This window comes from Neolamprologus multifasciatus, chromosome 9, assembly GCF_963576455.1.
Source record: "Neolamprologus multifasciatus chromosome 9, fNeoMul1.2, whole genome shotgun sequence".
Lineage (NCBI taxonomy): Eukaryota > Metazoa > Chordata > Actinopteri > Cichliformes > Cichlidae > Neolamprologus > Neolamprologus multifasciatus.
Window position 1 is genome coordinate 30,191,686 of NC_140447.1, and position 22,950 is coordinate 30,214,635.

The following is a 22,950-nucleotide window of genomic DNA, read 5'->3' on the forward strand; positions in this document are numbered from 1 at the left end:
TTTCTTGTATGATGATTCAATAAATTGATGACCCCCCACCCCCCCCCCCCACCCCCCCACCACCACCACCACCACACACACACACACACACACACACACACACACTGTTTTGGTTTCTATTTTTTGGTGAAAAGTATACTGTGGAAAAAACTGTTTGCTGTTATTTCTTTTAGAGTAAACCTTACAGGGGTTTGTGTGTAAAAATCAATTACATTTGTTGATAAATAATTCAATAAAATAAAATTTTCTGAAGGTCATGTTTCAATGTAAATTTATTACATTTAAATAAATTTAATAATTTAATTTAATTTAATTCATCTTTCACTGTTGAACTACTACGGGTAATTGTTGCTCCGCCCCCTCTTGTTACGTGTATTCTCACATGGTCTCGTCCCTGTAATAAGGGTGTGCATTTTCAACAGCTTAATCTGTTTTAAGCCATTACCATTAAATTACTAAGCATTGTTTCAATATGGCTCTTAAAACCCTTCTTAATTTTTAAAAATTGTGTAAATATGGCACCAAATAATCAATTATAATGTCGTTAATATTGATTTTATTTATTGTCCCCCCCCCTTTCTCGTACATGGTACGATCCCTTCCCGTTCGAAGTTGAAGCGGGAGGAAGTTGTCGATGTGTTGCCGGTTGTTGATGTTTCTCTAAAAAAAGAAAAGGCACCGCAGGTATATTATTTATCGAATTGACATTTATCATATTTATCGTAATTTAATCTTATGTTTTGAATAAACGAGTCACAGTTTCAGGCTTTTATGATTAGTTTATTTTCTGTTGTCATTACAATGAAAGATAAGCTGGCTAGCTAGTGTTAGCCTGCAGACTTAATACGGACGTTGGTTGAAAGCTTGTAAACTAAATAGTTTCTCTCTTGTCTCTCTCTTTGACAAAGTCTCCTTACAGTGCAGTTTTTGTTGTACAAGATGGACGTGACGACCTGTCTGAAGTCTCTGCTGCTGGCTATACAGCAGTACAGAGACAGCAGGACAGCGCAGCACGCAGCGCAGCTACAAAAACAGGTGGAGGTGAGCTAACTGTTCAGTTTATACATCCGTCAAAGTGGAGAATCACACCTGAGTGGCTTTATGAGGCACCACGTGACGCAAGCAGTGGTTTGGGAGTAGAATATACAAAGTATGGGTTTGCTGTGTAATAATTTAGCCTGTGATTACAACTCAAAATGCTGTTAGGGATATGTGTATCCTATCCCTGTGTAGTTTACGTACATGCCGTGTGTTTGCAGAAGCTTTCAGGCCTAAAGTGCGAGCAGCTGCTGTCCTCAGCTCAGGTTCTGCCCAGCGAGTGTGTGAGTGGGCTGGTAGAGCTGGCTGGAAACCCAAGCACCAGCCCCACCCTGACGAGCTCCATCATCTCCCTGCTGTCACAGCTAGGTACAGAAGACCTCTTCATACTTTATACACACTTCAGCACCAGTAATGGACCATCACCTGAGTGCTCTGGCATTTTGAATTCAAGTTTATTAGTTAACTAAAACTTTATTTTTTCACAGAAATGTGAAATTCCAGAAAAATCCCAGATTTGAGTCTTTATGTGATTGCTTCTGTCAACCCAACAAGCATTAGGGGCCTTTGCAATCATGTCATAGGGATGTAGTTTTATCTAAATGGCATAAACTATTGTGTTTATATTGTAAGCAGGGGAGTAGTTGCTAGAGCAAAAGTATTTAAAACATTCACAGACAACTTAATCTGTATCGGTTGTCATTATAAAAGTGTTGTAAAGCCTTCTTTAGGCATCAAAAAGCTGCTGGCGTCACAGATTAGTGGCTCAGAAATGAGCACACCCGATGAGGGAGTCTGTTGAAGCCAGTGATGCTATAACAAAAATAATATAGTGAACACGCAGGTTTTACACATGTCCCTCTCTGAAAACGGTGTGACAAATGAGAGGAGGTTGAAGAAGAATCAATATATTTTTCTATAAGGGTGAACTTATCTGATAGAGTTCGTTAGGGACTGATATGAGGTCCTGAGGTCTGAGACTCGAGTGGAGCGGAGGATTTATCTTGAAGACAGCTGTATTACCACAAACTGTCCCATCCTATACATCTGTGTGTAACAGCTGATCTGTACAATGTGCAGAAGAACACAAAGTACTTGCCATCGCCTCTGTCAGTGCGCCCAGGGCGGCTGTGGCTACAATGTAGCTGTGTGAATGTGTGTGTGAATGTGTGTGTGAATGTGTGTGTGAATGGGTGGATGACTGAATGTGTAAAGCGCTTTGGGGTCCTTAGGGTCTAGTAAAGCGCTATACAAATACAGGCCATTTACCATCAGATCTCAACTTCTCTGAAGACATATGGCATGTGTGTGTGCATTTTTTTTTAACCTTGAAATACCGATCATTACATGACATAAAGAACAAAGATCAGTGTGTCGATTTATGCATATGACACAGTAATGTGTAACTTCAACACAGGGACAGGTTAGGATCAGAGTGTAAATAACATCTTGTGTTCTTCTTTGCACATCGACACTGTCAAAGATTCCTATGTGGTTGAATAGTTTGGAATAAAACAGCTCTACTCTGGATGAGTCCTACCTCCACCTGAGTCTTCAGATATATGTGTAACTCTTGAGGTTAATGCTAGAATAGCGGGACAATTCAAAATTCACCAGATAATGAGGCAGAGGGATGGCATCGCAGTCAGAGGGGTGACCTATCATACAGGGAAGAATAAAAAAGAGAGGAGAAAATGTAAGCACCATGTAGGAACTAATGAAGATGGGCACACAGATGACTTTATGTTCTTTAATTCAGTCTGAAGTTTTATTACTTTTCCTGTGTTATAGCCGAGCAATGTAAATTTACCGCTGTGGTGAAATAACCTTAAAAACAAGTCAAATGTGCACATATATGACCGATATGCTCTTCTGCATAAAAAACTGCACTTCACATCCGATTGCAATGCCTCATTGAGCTGTTGACAAGAACCTTTCATAGTATAACTGGTCCAAACACTAAGTCTGTGAAGGTTCTCAGTCATCCAGGTCATCGTAGTCTAAGGAGCTTGTAAAGAAAAGCGTCTGGACTTCTTTAAGTTGCTTGAAGACGTTTCACCTCTCATCCAAGAAGCTTGTTCAGTTCCTGGGTCAAATGGTGGAGAGTCCAAGATTTAAGCCCTGTGGGAGTAACCCCCCGAGAGGGACAAAAGGACCCCCTAATGATCCTCATGAGCCAAGGTGTGAAAACGGATGTAGGTCACAATCAGCCAAGGTTTTGGGTGAGCTCATTGTGAAACCTAGCCCCACCCTATCATGTGATTTCCTGAGGTCAGATGGCAAAGGGTGTGAGTGGGCATTAAGGCGTCTGGGAAGGGATCTCAAGCTTCTCAGATGAGAGGTGAAACGTCTTCAAGCAACTTAAAGAAGTCCAGACGCTTTTCTTTCCAAGCTCCTTAGTCCAAACACTAAAACTGAAAACTAAACTCAAACGAGCAAATCTGGAACTGAAATTAAACTGAGTGAAAATCAAATTCAAAGAGAACTAATGTGGAAGAAGTCATGAGAAAATCTAAAGCATCAGTAACTTTGTGTACAGCTGTGTGGACATCATATAAAGTGAGTTTTTCACTGCCACAAAGACTGTTACAGGTTCAAGCTCACACAGCAAATCTCCGGCTTTATATAAAATATTGTCGCTTTCAAAGTATTTCTGTGATGCAGTGTTATTTTATGGAACAATTGTTGATTATACAGGCATAATATATAGAAATACACGGTGCCACTGGCTTGAAAATATATCATCCTGAAACCTTTGGTGGGGACCTGAGTCTGAGACCTCTGCGTCTAACCGTCTATGTGAGCCCATTATATTGATGGGAACTGCAACTTTCACATGTTATGGCCATAAGGGACATTTAAGTGTGTGTGTGTGTTTGTTTTGTTTTTTCAAAATTAAAACTAGTCTTAACTTTGATTTCAGGATTTCAGAAATCTACAGTATTTATTTCCAATTCAAAACCAAAACTTTCATTTATTGCCCTTTACTACAGTGTTCTTACTGCCTCACGTGTTTAACTCATGTCCATACTGCAGGCAGAGGGGAGTCAGACCTAGTGCTGCAAGACCGGACACTAGAACAGGAATGTTTTGAGAAGCCTGAGCATGGACAGTGTGTAATCTGGGGCTTTGAAGTTTAAGTATTATGATTCCTAGAAGGGAAATAAGAACCTTGTCAGGTAATCAGTAATCTAGGATCCAGATGTTCTCATCCCTGGTTTTATCCAGTTCAGACAGATTCTTCGATATCAGGGAGTCCAAATTAAGAAATGGTCTGTGGTAAGGGGGACAGAATAAATCCCTCTGAAAAGTGAGACCTCTCTTAAAGATAATTCAACAACGCTCCCTTAATCTGCTAAGACCATAGAAGGATGCTTCACAGCCTGGTGTTCTACATGTAGCTTATACATATATACACTCCTGCACAGGCTTCTCAGACCCTGGTATGTCCTCTGAGGTTTCACCTTCTTTTCTCAATGTCAGGCCCTCTTTCACCTCATCTCCTTACAGCACTAAGTATGGCTGCCCTCCTACGGTTCTGAGTAAAATCGTGTCTGCCTCAAATATATGTGCAGCATGTGGATTTCCACTGTTTTTACAAAATTCCGATAATAACAGCAAACTATTTGTTTGTGTGCTGAACTTTTCACAGTGTGCTGGAAGCTAACCTTTGAATGCATAAATAATCAGAGGCCAGTTGGTCAGTTAGGCTTATTATTGTCTCCCAAAGAATCCTATCATATCGGGTCAGGAAGCTGCTGCATCAGTAAGCAGAGAATAGTAAACAGAATGTAAAGTGTAGTAAGAATAATAATTAAAAAAAGGATGTTTATGATTTCTGAGACAGAAAATCCAAATGCTAACGACTTCATACACACTCATTCCTCACAGCCTGCGACGATCAGAGCCGGGAGATTTTGCACAGCAGCTACAACCTCACCAGCACCCTGGCTGCTGTCATACACTGTCACAGCAACACACCCGGGGAGCCTCTGGTGCTGCAGGTAAGCCCATTAATACAGTCGGTGTGCTGCTAGCTGGGGGCGAGACTCAAGCAATTACAGGAAACGTCGTAGCTGTTTACACACAGACTGAAGCCCTGAAGTCTTCTAAACATTACCGTCAGCTTGTGCGAGCACAAACGTCTCTGCCAGTTCAGTGTCAGCATGAGTGTCGTGTGTCAGCTATAGGACGTCAGATTGTAGATGAAAAATTCAAAGACATAATTTTCATTAAGTGTAATAAAACTACTGTCCAGATGTAGAAATCTAACAAGGTTGGTTGTTTTTTAACGCTTTGGTGCTTTGCTAAAATCACTGCAGTGTTTCAGAACTAGCAGAAAGAAAGTGCCGTGGTGCTTCTGCTCTTGGTGTCCTTGACATTTATACAAGTTAATGCATATTTCATATTTCAGAATTGTGTTTTACAAGAAACTCTTTACCCCTTGAAGGCATACGAGGACTAAGCGTTGAAGCCCTTTCCTGTACTGAGCAGAACAAACTGTGTGTGCATCAGGAGCTCGTGAGGGTAGTTTCTGCCTGTGCAGACAAACCCAAAACTATTCCAAGAGTGGTCAAACCAAATCTTTATTAATATAGATGTAGTAATTAACTGAAGCAGGTTCATGACTGTACTGTCTTTCTCTAAAACTGTGTCATCTGTGTTGTGTTGCTCTGTATTTCAGTGCCTCCAGGTGCTGCAGAAGCTGACCTACAACACTCGCGTCTTCCAGTCCGCCAGCTGCATCCACGAGCTCATCACTTTTCTCATGACCAACATGTGAGAAACATCTCATCTCTGCCTTTATGTTATACTGAATTACTGCTCTTTATGTTTTGATTCAATACGTTTCAATTAACGAGATTACCGACGGTCTTTCATCACAGCCAATCTCAAAATGAAGACGTTGTCATGTCATGTCTCGGCCTCTTGGCCAATCTCTGTCGCGACAACATCTCCGTGCAGATCTACATCAAGTCTCTGGTGAGTTTCTGCTGATTCACATACAAGAGGAAGACTTCTAAGAATTGGAGGCCCGAGAAATTCATGAGCCGTAAACCACAATCATCAAAATTAAACCAGAAAGGCCTTTAAATATTTTACAATACAATAATAGGATACTCTAATGTTTTTGAGATGCATTATTCAGTTTTTTGGGCCACATGCATTTATTGTTGGTGACCAGTAGGAGTGAAACTGGTTATGTTGTTTTGTAGGACAACGTGAAGCAGTTTTATCGCACACTAATCAACTTTCTGGCGCACAACAGCCTGACTGTGGTGGTCTTCACGCTGTCTATACTGGCCAGCCTCAGCCTGAATGAGAAGGTTGGAGAGAAGGTAGGTGAACTCTGCTGGGATCTGCGCTTAACAAAGTGTCTAAAGACAAAACAAAGAACTCTTTCTGTAAATGTCCAGGTGCACAGACTGGACTGAAAGAGAGTGAAAAAGCAGCTAACGTCCAAAAATAAGAAAACTTTGAAAGAACTCCAAAAAAAACCTGGAGAACTTTTGCTCAAAAAACACTTTTTTTTAAATTAAAAGGCAATCTGACAAAATGTCATCAAACGAGACTCAAGACTTCTGCAGGTCTCTGCCATGACTCGATTTTTTTTCTTAACAGCAGAAACAATTGTTCCTTTTTTACTTTGTTCCTATTTTCTCTTCTTGTTTTTATCTGTTGAACAGTAAACAACATTCATGCTGATTCACATAACATCCTGTCTCTAATCTCTGGGATTTCCTCGTAGCTCTTTGATGCAAAGAACATCCATCAAACGTTCCAGCTTGTGTTCAACATCATCGTGAACGGTGATGGTACTCTGACCAGAAAATACTCAGTCGACCTTTTGGTTGATTTGTTAAAGAACCCCAAAATAGCTGATTACCTAACAAGGTATGCAGATGATTCACAGCTCTTTTCCTGAAAAGCTGCTTTAAAACTCTGCTGAAAGCATTTGTCTGTTTCCAGGTATCCCCACTTCTCGGCATGTGTGTCTCAAGTGTTAGGACTGCTGCATTCGAAAGACCCAGACCCTGCAGCCAAGGTGAGAGACGACAAATATGAGAACCCACAGCAGCTGTGCTTAACTCTGTAAGTTCCCAGTTTTCCCTGAAACCATCACTCGTGACACAGTTTGCATCAGACGTGATGCAGCTGACGTCAACACTGACCTTTTTGTGGCAACAAAGTGGGTCGCTCTTAGACAGTAAATTCCAGTGTGGTCCGTGATGAGTCCAGCCATGTGACTTCCTCGCTACTAAATATTCCACAGTCAGCTGTTAGTGGTATTATCACAAGGTGGAAGCGATTGGGAGTGACAGCAACTCAGCCACAAAGTGGTAGGCCATGTAAAATCACAGGGCGGGGTCAGCTGAGGAGCAGTGCACAGAGATCACTACAGACCTCCGATTTCACCTGGTCTTCAGATTAGCTCAGAGGCAGCGCATAGAGAGCCTCGTGGATTGGGCTTCCATGGCTGAGCAGCTGCGTCCAAGCCGTACATCACCAAGCGCAACGCAAAGCTTTAAATGCAGTGATGTAAAGCACGGCGCCACTGGACTCTAGAGTGGGGAGATGTGTTCTCTGGAGAGACGTTGGTGGAGGGGGGATTATGGTGTGGGGTTGTTTTTCAGGAGTTGTGCTCAGGCTCGTCGTTCCACTGAAAGCAGCTCAAGGTACCAAAACGTTTTGGACAATTTCACGATCACAACTTTGTGGGAACATTTCATCTCTCTGTGTTCCAACATGGCTGTGCACCAGAAACAATACAAGGTCCACAAAGACGTAGATGAGTGAGTTTGATGTGCAGGAATTTGGCTGACCTGCACAGAGTCCTGACCTCAACCTGATAGAAGGCCGAGCCTATGAATGAAGAATGGGATGTCACTCAAGTTCATATGCACATGAAGGCAAGTACTGCTCAAACAAAAGGCAGCACTCAGGTAAACTTCAGGGATATGAGCATGTCCAGGTAAGAAGCAGAAGCCTGGGTGGATCCGTTTCACCTACTTTGATGCAAATCACAACAAGAGGAGCGCATTCAGCATGGCTGAGGGATAGAAAGCTGCACTTTAGTCTTAGTTTTGTCTTTATGGCTCTGAGACGTCTGTCTGAACATCAGCGGATTATTGTTAACGTCTGCATCATCACGGCGTCTCGTTTCAAGCAGCACAAAAGCTTTGCATCAAATCACGGAGCAGCTTCAGGATATGCTCACGTCTGTTCAGTGCAGCCACTGAACCACAAGGCTTACAGACACAAACTCACTCATCTCTGCACTTTAACACATAAAATTAATATATTTAAAAATATATAAAACAATAAAATTAATTTCTGACATAAATACAAATTTTGTTTGTTTGTTTTTAGACAAATAATTCTTTTAAATCTTACTGCTCGTTAATAAGACAGAAGTATTTCATATCCTGTTACTTAATCGATTAATATCAAACACCACACTTGTACAAATCATAGTTTCAAAGTTCTAAACTTGGCTGACATCGAAGACCTTTGAGGTTTGACCAGAAGAACGATCGATCCAGCGAACGCTGAGGTTCACAGAGCTGCTGTTTCAGCACTGCAGAGGCTGTAATGTGTTTCAGTGGGGATGGTTAGTGTTTGGTTTCACAGCTTATTTTGGGACCTGGTGTTGAAAATCTAACATAAATATCTGTGTTAACTCAAAGTGATTAACTGAAGTCAAACGGACAGAAATGTCCTTAGTGAGCACAAGAGCTGAACGGAGTCTCACTGTGGATTACTGAGCGTGCATACAGATGGTCCAAACGTGTTTCTGTGTGTTTACAATAGCAGCATTTTGCTGTTGTTGTTTTGTTTTGCTGTGCAGCAGTTAAAGAAAGCTGTTCTCACACAGACTCACGTGTTTTTTCTTCTTACAACTGGACAGCAGCGTTTCTGATAAACCGGTGTCTCCTATTAACTGATGACAGTGAAACAACACTTACAGGAGCTGCTGCCGACAAACCAGCAAATAAATGCAAGGAATATTTAGTCTTTAAAAATGTTAATGTTGTTTTTTTGTAACAGCCTGCTCTCTCATTATTTGTGCGTGCAGGTTTAAGTGGTTACGTTTGAGATGAACGATTCTGCAGCTGTCGGCGTTTTTATCAACTGCTGCCTTATAAAGAGACTGTGCAGTACATTAAATGTCATGATGAGTTAATTTTTTGTTAATCTGGAAGAACAGAAGCAGAAATGACCTCATACTTTCTTAAACTGAAAAACTAAACTGAAATGATAAAAATCTTCTATCAAAAACTGGAACTAAACTGAACTAAAAAGAAACAATAAAACGTCCCAAAACACGAAAGGATTCAACTTGAATTTCGAGGTTTTCTTACATTTGTTCAGGAGTTTAAACAGAAACTAAAATTGATTTATAAATTTAGGAAACTGTTGATTTTAAAGTCACTCAGTGTGTTTCCTTGAAATGAAAACGTGATGATGTAAAATAACCAAAACCACGAGCACAAGAGGAAGCAGGGCGGGGGCTTCACAGCTCTTTGGTTGCACTTTACCTTTGATGTTTGAATTGAAAAATGAAACGCTGTAAAAACTGTAGTTAATAGTTTTAATATTAACAAGCAACACAGTTATATTGTTTAACTGGTTCATAGCTGGTTTGCAAACCTTTTTTTGTGATATCAGCTGAAGAGCTGTTGGACATTTGTTGGTTATTATTTGGTCGATGGTTTTATATCACAAGACCGAACTTGTTCAGTTTTGCTTTCATCTTTCATGTTTTGCTTTCGCTACCTTTTCCATGATGCTCAGGAACTAATAACGCAGATTTAGGAACTCATCATGGTTTGGGTTAAAATATCAGGAGTGAAACCGGTGACAATGTGTAACGTCACAAAAGCAACGGCAACAGATTTCTTTTAATAGGCAAGTTTATTTGTATAGCACAATTCAACAACAAGGTGATTCAAAGTGCTTTACAGAGACATTAGAAACAAAAACAAATAAAAAGCATGATTTAAAATTGATTAAAACAAACAAAACATAAAATCAAAACAGATAAAATCAGTAGTTAAAATGTAAGTTTTGAAATTTAAGCTTAAAAGTGTGGATTTGGTGCTTTATTCAAATGCAGCTGAGATCAGGTGAGTCTTCAACCTGGATTTAAATAAACTGAGTGTTTCAGCTGATCTGAGGCTTTCTGGGAGTTTGTTCCAGATATAAGGAGCATAAAAGCTGAATGCAGCTTCTCCGTGTCTGGTTCTGACTCTGGGAACTGATAAAAGACCAAATCCAGATGACCTGAGGGATCTGGAAGGTTCATACTGGGTCAGGAGGTCACTGATGTATTTTGGTCCTAAACCATTCAGAGCTTTATAGACCAGCATCAGAACTTCAAAGTCTATCCTCTGACGGACAGGCAGCCAGTGTAAAGACCTCAGAGCTGGACTGATGTGGTCCACTTTTTTGGTCTTAGTGAGGACTCGAGCAGCAGAGTTCTGAATGAGCTGTAGTTGTCTGACTGATTTTTTAGGTAGACCTGTAAAGATGCTGTTACAGTAATCAAGCCTACTAAAGATGAATGCATGGACTAGTTTTTCAGGTCCTGTTGAGACATCAGATCTTTTATCCTTGAAATATTCTTGAGGTGATAGTAAGCTGATTATAATAATAGATACTTTTTATATACATACTAACATAAACATACAAATGTGCCATAATAATATTATTAATAATGATAATAATGTTGCAAAAATGTTGTTATATATAGATTCGTCTGTTCACAATTTATCAATAAATAAATATTCAAGTTTCACTGGTACAAAACTGAGAAAAGTATCAGATGTTTGTTGCAGTTTTATTCGATTTTTAGTCAATTCTGTGATTATTATAAGCTTGAAGCTGCTGCTCGTATTACTCACAGGTTATGTTGAAATTTGGGTGTTTTTTCTCTGAAGTTTATCTAAAGATTGTGAGCAGATGCATGAAGATGCTTCTATCTACTGTGAATATGATCAGACTGTTCCTGCTCTTAATCAGCTTCCATTCTAACATATAAGAAAAGCATTATCCCCCACCTTGAGTTTTACTGCATGATTGCACACTTGCCTCTTTCTGCAGCTTATTTTTGGATAAAGGGGAAGGAAAGCCTTTGTAAGCCAGCTCAGCTGCTACAAACCTTCATCTTGATGTGTGTTTCGTGTGTGCTTTGCAGGTGTTGGAGCTTCTCCTCGCCATGTGCAGTGTCTCAGGTCTGCGCTCGCTCCTGTGCGAGGTGGTTTTCAAACCGGCGGGACCTAAACTCAGAGCCGCAGGAGGGGACGGTGGACGCAAGGCGCAGTGTGGGCTGGCACTGGTGCAGTGGCTGAGCTCGGCCGTGGAGGGTGGCGAATCTTGCTCTCTGCAGGTCCTGCAGCTATTGAGCGAGTTACTGGAGGTAAGGTAGACCCACCGGGATACAGGGGAGAACCTTTTCTTCTGATTACCTGGAAGCCGTAGTCATGATTAAAATAAAATGTGTTAGCTGTCCACCCACTTCTCTTCCTGTCCTCTCCATCCAGGAGACGCTGGGAGCAGAGAGTATGCCTGATTCTACACTGAGCTTTGTGGAAATGCTGCTTCCGACACTGTTAGGGCTGCTGAAGGGCCTCAATCTCTCACAGGGAGATGCTCACCTGAGAAAACACTGTCTCCGCATCAGCTACGTCACCAGCCTGCTGCTAAATATCCTTCACGCGACCCTGCCGCCCTGCAGTCTGTCTGTATCTACACATGTCTGATTCCTTCGAAGCCTTAACTCTCCCACTCCTGTGCACCGAGGAGGCCACCAGATCCTTGGTGTCCTGTCAGATAAGCGCTCAGCTGTGCCTCTCACAGGTTGAAGCGCTCCTCTCATGTTGCCATAGCAGCAACCCACTCAGCTGTCTACCTCCCAGCTCTGACGATGATCTCAGGTGAGTGAAAGCTCTGACGATGTTTTGCTCAGCTTTTTCTGGGTTCGAGTGATTTTTAGAGATGCTAGAAAAGCAGTGGGATTTCCAGACCGTGCATTATTAATGCAAAATACAGCTGCACTGCTTTATGTGATCAGTGCTTTGTACTCACATTGTCCCTAAAAATCTTTAACTCTTTACCCCTTGAAAGTTTACCATGAGTAATACTTGAAGCTCTTTTCTGAACTGAGTGGTTTCTGCCATTTTTCAGGTGTTTGCATCAGAAGTTAGTGAGGGTGAGGGTGGTGTCTGCCCATGCAGCTACCCGAAAATGATTCTTAGTGTTGTCAAACTGCATCTTTTTGATATTTACTGACGTGTCAAACCTCGTCAGTAAAGGTGCGGTGGAGATCATCAAATGTAATTATGGAGGGAAAAGATTTCAGAAAATCCCCTAAAACAGCCGTGCTGAGCCAAGTCAGCCATGCTCCATTTATTGGTCACTGTTGGTGGTTGTTATGAAACTTCACCCACTGGCTCTGATATGTAGAGAAAAACACCAACCAACCATCAACACAGCCCACGAGCTGAACCAAAGATGTCAGCAGCCCAGGTGACTCCTCTGCTGGGATAAGCTGGCTAATGCTAACATGATGCCCAACAAGCTTTGGGAGAACGTCTGTTTGTTGTTGTTGTTTCTTTAAGAGGCTCAATTACACAAAGAGCCACAAGCAAGAGTAAACATGAGAGACACAGCACTGATCTACATAACAGATAAGGAAAGCAATCCACTAAATGCTGTATCAACTTTTATTTTTATTTTTAAAGAGCTGTGCAGACTTGCTACAGTCATTCACTTCCACAGAGGCATCCGCTAAGCAATCCACTATGTAATTAACTAAAACTAGACTAAAAACTGAAACTACATATGAAAAAAATTTGAGTTCATTCAAATAAAAATATAACAAACAAGACTTTTGAGAAACGTTTAAGCTAACTGAAACGATTTTAGGAACTCGAAAAACAAATTTAAAATATAAAAACAGAAAATATCCTCAGTTTTACTGCTTGTTAATCTGATACAGTTTGGTATCATAACTTAGCTGATGAGGCTTTGGTGGACGTGTTTATTGAGTCATTGGATGTCTACAGACTCAAGACTGTCCTTCATACTAGGGCTGCCACGATTAGTCGACTATCAAAATCGTTGACGACTGATTTAATAGTCAACACGTCGTTTGAAGCTTTGTAAGATCACAAAAGACGCAGGAATAAGTAGTAGGATTTAAGAGTGTAATAACGGACTGAAACAGAAGATGGCAGCACTGCATGTACAAGGATGCCAGCTGCCGTTAAACCCCGAAGAAGAAGCTGTGTCCCAGAATTCATAGCGCGGCCCAGCTCAGTTTCCAACAATGGCGGCAGCTAGTTAGTTTTAATATTACTCTTATTATTCTTTCTGGGTCACAAAATAAACGTTTAACATATTTTCAGGCGAGAAAGTAGCTGTGTAAACCTCAAATATCTGCTCAGTTTATCAAGACACCACATATTTTCAAAAGCGCTCCGACGTTTTCGGAGACGTCTGTTAGCCACTAGCTTGATAGCTAGCCGGGGGCTAGGCTCACTAGAGCCGTGAGAACACCGGCAGATCGTTTTCAAACCCACCGCTGTCTTTCGCTACTCAGGTTAAACATGATATATAAGTCACTTAGATAACTTAAAAATGTTATTGTTTGGCTTTTTCAGTATTTTATTTGTTCCTGAGTAAATCGGTTTGGCTGAGATTAAAGTTAGTTTTTACACAGCTGAATAAACGTCAAGCAGACAGCTGATTATCAGAAGTGTGAGATGCTGAGAATATACTCAGGTGTCCTGTTATATTTTAGATAGCAAGGAGTTTATTAAACTTCACCGAAACAATCTGCAAATTTCATTCAAATTTAATAAACTATCATCTTGTCTTTATTTTTAGTTAGCTCATACCTTAAACACTTAAAGCTGTAAGCTAATGATAGTTATATAAGAGCAGATGCTGCTGGTGCAATAAGCTGTACGCTGTACATCCAATGGATGATGATCTGATTAGTCGACTAATCGCAAAAATAATCGGTGACTAGTCGACTATCAAAATAATGGTTTGTGGCAGCCCTACTTCATACAATAACATATTAAACTTAACGCTGAAACTACTGTAATGAGGCCCTTTTAAAAGGATAACACACTTGCAGACCACTGCAGCTGGCGTGCAGACTGCACAGACGACGTTCAGAGAGCTGCGGTCTGTGCATCAAAAGAAGAACTGACACAGGCTACTTTACACCACCAGTATAGATGTGTTTCAGCTGTGACTTAACAGACACATGTGAAATGCGTCACTCTATACTTAGTATTGTTACTATTGATAACAGCATTTAAGCGAAGGCGTTTGCCCACTTACATACTTAGAAAGGCCTTAAAATGCTTCCTTCCCACAGAGCTGCAAATAACATTCAGGCACAAAAATCGGCTGCCACCCTGATCCTGAAACAACTTTAAATCAGCTTTTCATGATGAATTAAAGAACTCATAGACATAATGTTATGTTATTATGTTGAGTTAATTTAGCTGATGAAACTTTTCTAACTAATTTTGAGGTATTTTAAGATATTAAAGCGTGTGTGTGGTTTCAGTCAGGTGTGTGCAGAAGCTCTGCTGAAGACCCTGGAGTTGATGAGCAAACTGAGACAGCATGTGAAGGACATGGAGACCAGCTTCTACAGGATGCTGCAGGTATTACATACAGGCTGACGTTATTTAACTTCCGTACGTTCTCACTGACTGCATGTTTTTAGTGCACGCAGGGTTTTGTGTTATTCTCTCTGTTTTATCCCTCAGGACCAGAGGATTGTGACGCCGCTCTCTCTGGCCCTCACGTCCCACCACAGAGACCGCGTGCAGACCGGGCTCTCTCTGCTGTTTGAAGCCACTCCCCTCCCAGACTTCCCCTCGTTCGTGTGAGTCTCATGATCCAAACTACACATTTTTATCCAGAAATATTTAACAGTTCTGTGAATCGTGGACAACATCTCTTTGTTTTTTTTCTCAAGTCTGGGAGAAAGCATCGCCGCCAACAACGCTTACCGCCAGCGAGAGGCCGAGCTGTCTGTGAAGCGTGTGGCAGTGCAGGAAGTCCCGCCTCTCAGGACAAACACCAGCACGCTGGACTCTTCCAGTGTTTCCAGCAAAAGTGTCCACAGTCTGGTGGAGAAGATTCAGACTGGGCTGGAGGTAGAGTGTGCAAGAGTGTTTCTCTGGGACTTTTGAAGCGTGAACATTTCCATGGGGGAGGCAAACAGCTGCGATCACAAGATGAAGCATTTTCTTCTTTTATTGAAACAGATTTGATCTTCAGGTTATTTGCTTCTATGGGTTAATTTTTATTAAAACCGTTAAAGTTTTAAGACCTAAAAAGGTGAAAAAGTTTATAAGTTTTACAATAAGACTTAGACTTAGAGCTTTTTATTGTCATTGTGCAGTTTCTTGCACAGCGAAATTGGGTAGCTGAACCACAAAGGTGCTAAAGTAAGAAGAAGAGAAACCAATATACAACGAAGGCGGAAAGTAAATAAATAATTAAATAAATAGAATAAAATAAAAAATAGTGTATATGTATACATATGTGAGTGGAACTATATACATGGTGTATGTGTAGGAAACATTGAAACAGACTGGGACCAAAATAATTGCACGTGAGCCAAAATTATTGCACAGAACATGGAAAGACTGAGATATTGCACATAGATGATCAACAGCAGTGTCAGGGTGGATGTGTTGGGGAAGTCTTTACACTGTCTTAGTTTGCATTAAGAGTTCTGACAGCAAACAGGATAAACGCCTTCTCCTGGAAACTGTGGGATGGTTGGGTTGGTTAGTCTCTTTGTTTGTTGTTGTTGTCATTAGATGAAGCATGCTTTACAGACTACACATGTACAAACTAGATTACAGATGCTAGTCAAGGATCGTGGCCTCTCGGTGGCTCACAGCGTGAAGTCCTGCGTTCATTAGTCATACACGATGAGGATCAGTCAGATCAACACAACCAAAAGGGGGAAGACGCCATCTTTTGGTGCACTTTAACAAATGCAAATTAAATTTCATCCTCAAATTAACTATTAGGTAATGTAAATTACTCAAGAACACCACCAGGCTAGCAGTGACCTGTTTAGGCTTTTATTTTATTTATTTTCATTTTAATATTCACATTTTTCAGAAACCATAAGTTGTTACATAAGTTGTTTAAATGTCCAAAATTAAAATCAATTGATACAAATAAAAATAATTTAAATAAAATCACCTTTTGAGGGTTCTGCAGATTTTGGGTTCTCTAAAATGGCGTGGCGTCCCAGCACATGCGTGTCCTGCATCCATGTTTAACTTTTACTTTGAAATATTTTAAGGACCAAAATGTTTTTGCTTGATTTTTGTGGGTCAAAACGATAAAACGTTGCTTGGACTGCTGCTAGCTAATGAAACGTCTTAAATTAGAGAAACAAACGTGATTTATCAAACTTTATAATGTAGCTACAGGCTGTGCACACAGTGCAGTTTTATCAGATAATGTACAGAAGTAAAAACACTCAAATATTAGATTCTGATATTATTTTCCACTTTTCTTTGTTCCCTGGATAATTTAAAGTCGTCGGGGCCTCGAAAACTGTTTCACAAAGAAATATTTTATTATTTAAAGTGTTTAAAGGTCGTAAAGTTTGGGAAAATTAGGTGTAACCCCTGGAAACGGTGTCAGCAACATTTCCAGACAAACAAAACTGTGTTATAAACGTTTTCAATCTTCCCGCTTGCAGCTGCAGGAGCAGGTCAAAGACTCGCACGTGTCCGAGATCATCGGCGTGTACGAACAGAAGCTGGTCGCGTACGCGGTGAGTACATCAGGCCTAAGAACAGCGATGAACACTGCTGTAACGTTGCAGACGAGTAACCACGCAGTTTAAAAATCTGTCACATGTTTGCAGTTTGTTTGTTTTTAACCGTCTGATTTTTGCTTCTTCTCTGCAGAAGCATTCAGACTTTATCTGGATTTTAAAGGTTTCTGTATCTGATGAAGGTTTCTGTGTGTCTCCTCCTCAGTCTAAGGAGAGCCGTCTGCAGGACTTGTTGGAGGCGAAGGCTCTGGCTCTTTCTCAGGCCGACCGTCTCCTCGCTCAGTATCGCCTTCAGAGAGCTCAGGCTGAGGCCGAGGTAACATGTTGTTGTTTTTATTCTTTCCTTTAGGTAATACACTGTTTGCAGTGCCAGCTTCTTAAACGTGAGGATCATGTGCTTTTTCTTTATTGTGATGTTAAAACATTAAAAAAAAATCATAACGAGCTATTTAACCCTCTGGATTCCATAAAAATCACTACCCTCTCAGCTTGTTTGTGGCCAAAAATGGCCACCCCTTGTTTACGTTTACAAAATGCTATAAAATTCATATATATTAAGAAAAATTCCCACTTTTTTTTACATGATTTTTTAGATTAGTACCAGTGCTGTTCATGAAAATCAAAATTTCATTCAAATTCATAATTTTAACCCTTTAAATACCAGTTAGATCACATAATCCTAGGAACTCATAAATGGAAAAAATCACAAAACCCCAATTTTTTTCCAAATAAAACATGCCATCTGATTTACTTTCTAACCATGATGGAGGTTAGATGTATAACAATAATTAAAAGTATCAATGACTTTTATACATCTTTGTTTTTTTGTGCAGTGACAGAAAAACATAAAAACTTCCTCTCAGCTTGTTTGTGGCCAAAAATGGCCACCCCTTGTTTACGTTTACAAAATGCTATAAAATTCATATATATTAAGAAAAATTCCCACTTTTTTTTACATGATTTTTTAGATTAGTACCAGTGCTGTTCATGAAAATCAAAATTTCATTCAAATTCATAATTTTAACCCTTTAAATACCAGTTAGATCACATAATCCTAGGAACTCATAAATGGAAAAAATCACAAAACCCCAATTTTTTTCCAAATAAAACATGCCATCTGATTTACTTTCTAACCATGATGGAGGTTAGATGCATAGCAATAATTAAAAGTATCAATGAGTTTTATGTATCTTTGGTTTTTTGTGCAGTGACAGAAAAACAAAAAAAATCCCTCTCATTTTGTTCGTGGCCAAAAATGACCACCCATGTTTACGTTTTCAAAATACTATAAAATTCATATATATTAAAACATTTTTCTACTTTCATTGACTTGATTTTTTAGATTAGTATCAGTGCTGTTCATCAAGACAAAAAATTTAATTCAAATCCAGACTTTTAACCCTTTAAATACCAGTTAAATTACATAATTTTAATGATTTACAAAGGGATAAAGGGATAAAGGGATAAAAGCATAAAATCCCCATTTTTTTTCTAAATAATACATGCAAACTGATTTATTTTCTAACCATGATGGAGGTTAGATGCATAGCAATAATTAAAAGTATCAATGAGTTTTATGTATCTTTGGTTTTTTGTGCAGTGACAGAAAAACAAAAAAAATCCCTCTCATTTTGTTCGTGGCCAAAAATGACCACCCATGTTTACGTTTTCAAAATACTATAAAATTCATATATATTAAAACATTTTTCTACTTTCATTGACTTGATTTTTTAAATTAGCACCAGTCCTAGTCATGAAAACCAAAATATAATTAAAATTTAGATATTATACGCTTTGAACTGGGTGTGGTTCCCAATCAGCCAGAGTTCACACCCAGTTTCACACCTTGGCTCAGGCGATTAGAGGATCATCAGGGGGTCCCTTTGTCCCTCTTGGGGGGGGGACACTCCCACCTTCTTGCCATATTGCCAGAATAAATGGTCTGGAAGCTGTTAGGTTTACTTACAGCAGTAGCAACGTCTGCACCTGCATAAACTCCAGGACACGTTTACAAACAGTGTTTGTTGTTGTTTGCGCTGCAGCTGCAGGTTTGAACTGTGCAAAATGTCCTGTGATTGGGGTTTTTTTTGTTTTTGTTTTTGTTTCTAGAGTTAATATTTTGGGTATGGTCTCTTTTTATGAAAAATACAAGAGTAAAAGTGCTTTTCACATGTGCTTCAAAGCTAAGTTTGACTGGGAACCTCAAAGCTCAATATCCTGCATCCACAGGAATTCACTGCAGCCTATGTAATGTTTGATGCGTCATTATTTATTCCAGTCTATCTTGCAAATACATGTTTGTGCTGCAATGTCATGCACAAACACAAACTATCAGATCCTTAAGACCAAACCTATGTCAAAATTGTTTCATTATATTGGTCCATTGGAGTGTGGTAACCCATCAACCCCACCTAGTGGAAACCAAGAATATTACATGAAATTGCTTGCTTGGCAGAAAATGGCCCAAGGATGTCATGTGGTAGAAAAAATGAAAAACTACAATTTTCATGTGTTGAGTTTAGAATGAAAGCAATTTTACCTAAATTGCATGCTATAGTACTGCCAGTAACAAGGAATCAAAAAAGGTGGTTATAATGGGTTTCAATTGGCCAAAAATGGCCACAATCAGTAAAATGGGAACAATTTGGTGTATAGTGAATATTATTGACATTATTAAGGAGCTGATGTTGAAAAATAAAAAATTTTAATAAAATACACACCTTTGGAAAGTTTCATTCCATTTGCATTAACAGAACAAAAATGGTTGAAAACCGAAAAGTGAAGTGGCCAAAAATGGCCAGGTAGAAACCAGAGGGTTAAACTTTGTTTTTCCTGTTTTTTTCTCACATTTTGTGCTAGAAGATTAATAGTGAATAAATACATTTAATTACGAGGTTTAATGCAGTCCCAGGTTGTAGTTTGCAGATGCACTGCGTCACGCTGTCCGTGCCAAATGCTCTTCTGATGTCAAATGTGAAGCAGTGTCAGTGTGAGCACCTCCTAAAATCATTAAATTAAATCAAGCCATGGAAAAGTTCATCTTTGCTTAGACGTGTAATCACTGATCCTCGCTGTTTTTAGTAAAATCCACTTTTCCTGTATGTTATTTTTGCCCCGTGTTCTGCCCGCAGGCTCGTAAGCTGGGCGGTCTGCTGAAGGACGCCGAGCGGCGGCGAGAGGAGCTGAAGGTGGAGCTGAGCGGCCAGGTGCTGGAGGTGGAGCGCTCCAGAGCTGACATGGAGGAGCTGCTGCAGCACAACTCCAGGCTGCAGCGGGACTCTGAGGAGCACCAGGCCCTGAAAGGAGCCTACAACTCCCTGCTCAACAGGTCAGAGGCACTTTGGTGAAACCATGGTGGGATTTGTTTATTTGTTTGTTTATTTGAGCTCTTTTTTTAAATAACAGCTGTAGTTAAACAGTGAAGGCTTTTCTCCTCACACTCCTCTCTCTGAGCCAACACAGTTCAATCTGCACTATTTCCTTTTAACGCCAGTAAGAAGAGGAAAAACACTTTTGTGTTTTGATGACGTTACAGACGCTGGGGTCAAACGTGTTTTGACTTCTTAACCACCAAAGTCTCTTTTTTCTGTTCACTTTTAAAGTCCACAGGCTTGATCTGTGATCACTGCTGCAGATTTAACCAGTACTGTCCTGTTTTGTTTCCACCTGAGAGAAATGATCTTATAACACGTGTAAAACAAGACCTTATTTCAAAGTTCAGGCTGTAGAAATGAAACTTTGGGCTGGTTTATCAGGACGTGCAGATGTGTGATAGTTCTGCTCTGCAGGTTCAATGAGACGGAGCGGCTGCTGAAGGAGGTGCAGGCGGCTCACGTTTCTCTCACCAAACAGACGGACACCCTGAAGAAGAGCCACGAAGCCCTCCAGCTGCAGCAAAACAAGTGTGCCACACACACACACACACACACGTGCGACACTTGTTTCCTTTGACCTGAAGACGAGGTTTCTGACGCTCGTTGCTCTTTGTTAGGACGGCGTCATTGTTGCAGGAGAGAGAAGAGGAGATCAGATCGCTTAATTCAGATCTACAGAAGAAAAACGGTGAAATCTCAGGTTGGTTTTCAGTTAATTTCACAGTAACAGACTCATACAAATGTGTGTATCCTAAATATGGCAATCTTTCCCCCTGAAATCTGATCCCGAGACTCTTCATTCATCAGAGATGTGAGAAAATCTGTGCAACCTTTATTTGTTTATTAGAGGAACGTTTTTATTATCGCCTGTTTGTCTAAAACCGCCTCTGACTGATAAAGTCAAGATTATACGATATGTTTTTATCAGCGCTGAGATTAAAAACAACTTAAAGGATTTGTAACCTATCCATGAGCCTCAGGCAGCACTTTGCTTTGTTCCTGTCAGGTCTGCGCGCTGAACTCCGGGCTGAGGAGGAGAAGGTGAAGGAAAAGGAGCAGGAGAGGAGAGACCTGGAGGAGACGGTGGATGTTTTAAGGAAAGAACTCAACAAAACAGAGCAGGCCCGGAAGGACGCCAGCATCAAGGTAACAACAGGAGTGCCGATCAAACACGACACGTTTGCTGCAAGCTACACCTGCAGCTTCTACACCTTTGTTTCCTCAACATGTAAAGTATTTTGTTGGGCTTCTTTTTCTTTTATTTGATGCCTTAATTTTCGCTCATGTATGCACCGGTGATTTGATGACAGACTGTTATCCACACTTTTATAACCTCACGCTTGGATTATTGTAACTCCCTTTTAATAGGGGTTGGACCGCGCACTCTGACACGCCTGCAACTAGTACAGAATCTTAAAAATTTTATCTGGTAAAAGGGAATTCGAGCACATTACTCTGGTCCTGGCCTCCCTGCACTGGCTTCCAATTGAATTTAGGATTCATTTTAAAGTTCTTTTATTGTTTTTTAAATCTTTAAATGGTCTGGCACCTGCGTGTCTGATTTGCTGAAGCCCTTTGTCCCCGCGAGTTCGCTCCGGTCAGCTGACCAGCTGTTGCTCTCAGTCCCCAAATCACAGCTGAAACTGAGGAGACCGAGTGATCTCTATCATGGCTCCTAAGCTTTGGAATAATCTTCCTCTTCACATTAGGCGATCGACATCAGTTTTTAAATCCAGATTGAAAACACATTTTTATTCACTGGCTTTTGACTCAGTGGTTGACTGACTTTTTGCTATGTTTATTATTTCATCGTATTTATTATTCTTATGGTGTCTATTATGTTTCTATTGTTCAGCACTTTGGTCAGCCTTGTGTGTTTTTAAAGCGCTATATAAATAAACGATGATGACGACGACGACGATGATGATGATGGACAATTGACAGAAAAGTCGTTCTCTGTTCTCACGTGTGTGAAGAGATGCTGATAAGAAACAAACGATGTTTGGAAAAAGAAACACAAAGAAACTAAAATCCTCCAAAAAGGGAAAACAAAGTGTCCAAATTCACTTAAACGCCTTTTTGACAACTTAATAAACTTAATAAAATAAAATAAAACAGCCTTTTAGATTCAGATCTTTTAAAAAATCCCAAAGTCAAAACAAAGTCAAAAACCGATTCCTGCAGCCTGTCCCAAAGCTTCCGTCCACAGACGAATCCAAGCTCGTCACGGTTTAAGTCGATGATCAGGCAGCAGACAGGAGACAAACCCAGGCTGGTTTCTTGATGTGGAACATTTTCTGTTTTCCAGGCGTCGTCTCTGGAGCTGCAGAAGAGTCAGCTGGAGACGAAGCTGAAGCAGAAGGAGGACGAGTTGAACAAACACTCTGCGATGATCGCCATGATCCACAGCCTCAGCAGCGGCAAGATGAAGAGCGACGTCAACCTGTCGCTCTGAGCGGCGACCGAGCTGCACCGGGGAAAATCTGATTTTAAAAACATCCCCATCAACTTTCAAGACCTATAAGCTTGAGCTTTAAACCTTCAGGAAACTTTTTAAGAAAACACTTAATGAACTGTATTAAACACAACTTATATTTTAAAATATGTCCGTTTGTTTGTGTCTGTGTTTTTATTGGTAAATAAATGATAGATATGTGTGTACATCCTACATTGTTTTTATAAATTCCTCTTTTAAAAAAT

General features: G+C 40.3%; 1 protein-coding gene across 1 annotated transcript; it reads left to right on the forward strand.

Annotated features, from left to right (window-relative positions):
* Positions 1-552: 552 nt before the first annotated feature.
* Positions 553-22,852, forward strand: cip2a (cellular inhibitor of PP2A). Its single transcript, XM_085171880.1, has 22 exons — positions 553-684; positions 909-1,041; positions 1,260-1,407; positions 4,930-5,042; positions 5,723-5,817; positions 5,925-6,021; positions 6,255-6,377; positions 6,788-6,933; positions 7,009-7,084; positions 11,237-11,458; positions 11,583-11,745; positions 11,828-11,975; positions 14,627-14,726; positions 14,832-14,950; positions 15,044-15,224; positions 16,799-16,873; positions 17,082-17,192; positions 20,008-20,204; positions 20,665-20,778; positions 20,868-20,950; positions 21,257-21,396; positions 22,559-22,852. Exons 2-22 carry the CDS (start codon positions 940-942, stop codon positions 22,703-22,705), a joined length of 2,700 nt encoding a protein of 899 aa, XP_085028006.1. The 5' UTR covers positions 553-684; positions 909-939; the 3' UTR covers positions 22,706-22,852.
* The last annotated feature ends 98 nt before the right edge of the window (positions 22,853-22,950 follow it).

Excerpts from the sequence above, each read along its gene's own strand:
- cip2a (XM_085171880.1), top strand. The coding sequence starts at position 940 with ATGGACGTGACGACCTGTCTGAAGTCTCTGCTGCTGGCTATACAGCAG. Across the intron at positions 14,951-15,043 it reads CCAGACTTCCCCTCGTTCGT|TCTGGGAGAAAGCATCGCCG; the intron begins GTGAGTCTCATG and ends TTTTTTCTCAAG. Across the intron at positions 20,779-20,867 it reads CTCCAGCTGCAGCAAAACAA|GACGGCGTCATTGTTGCAGG; the intron begins GTGTGCCACACA and ends GCTCTTTGTTAG.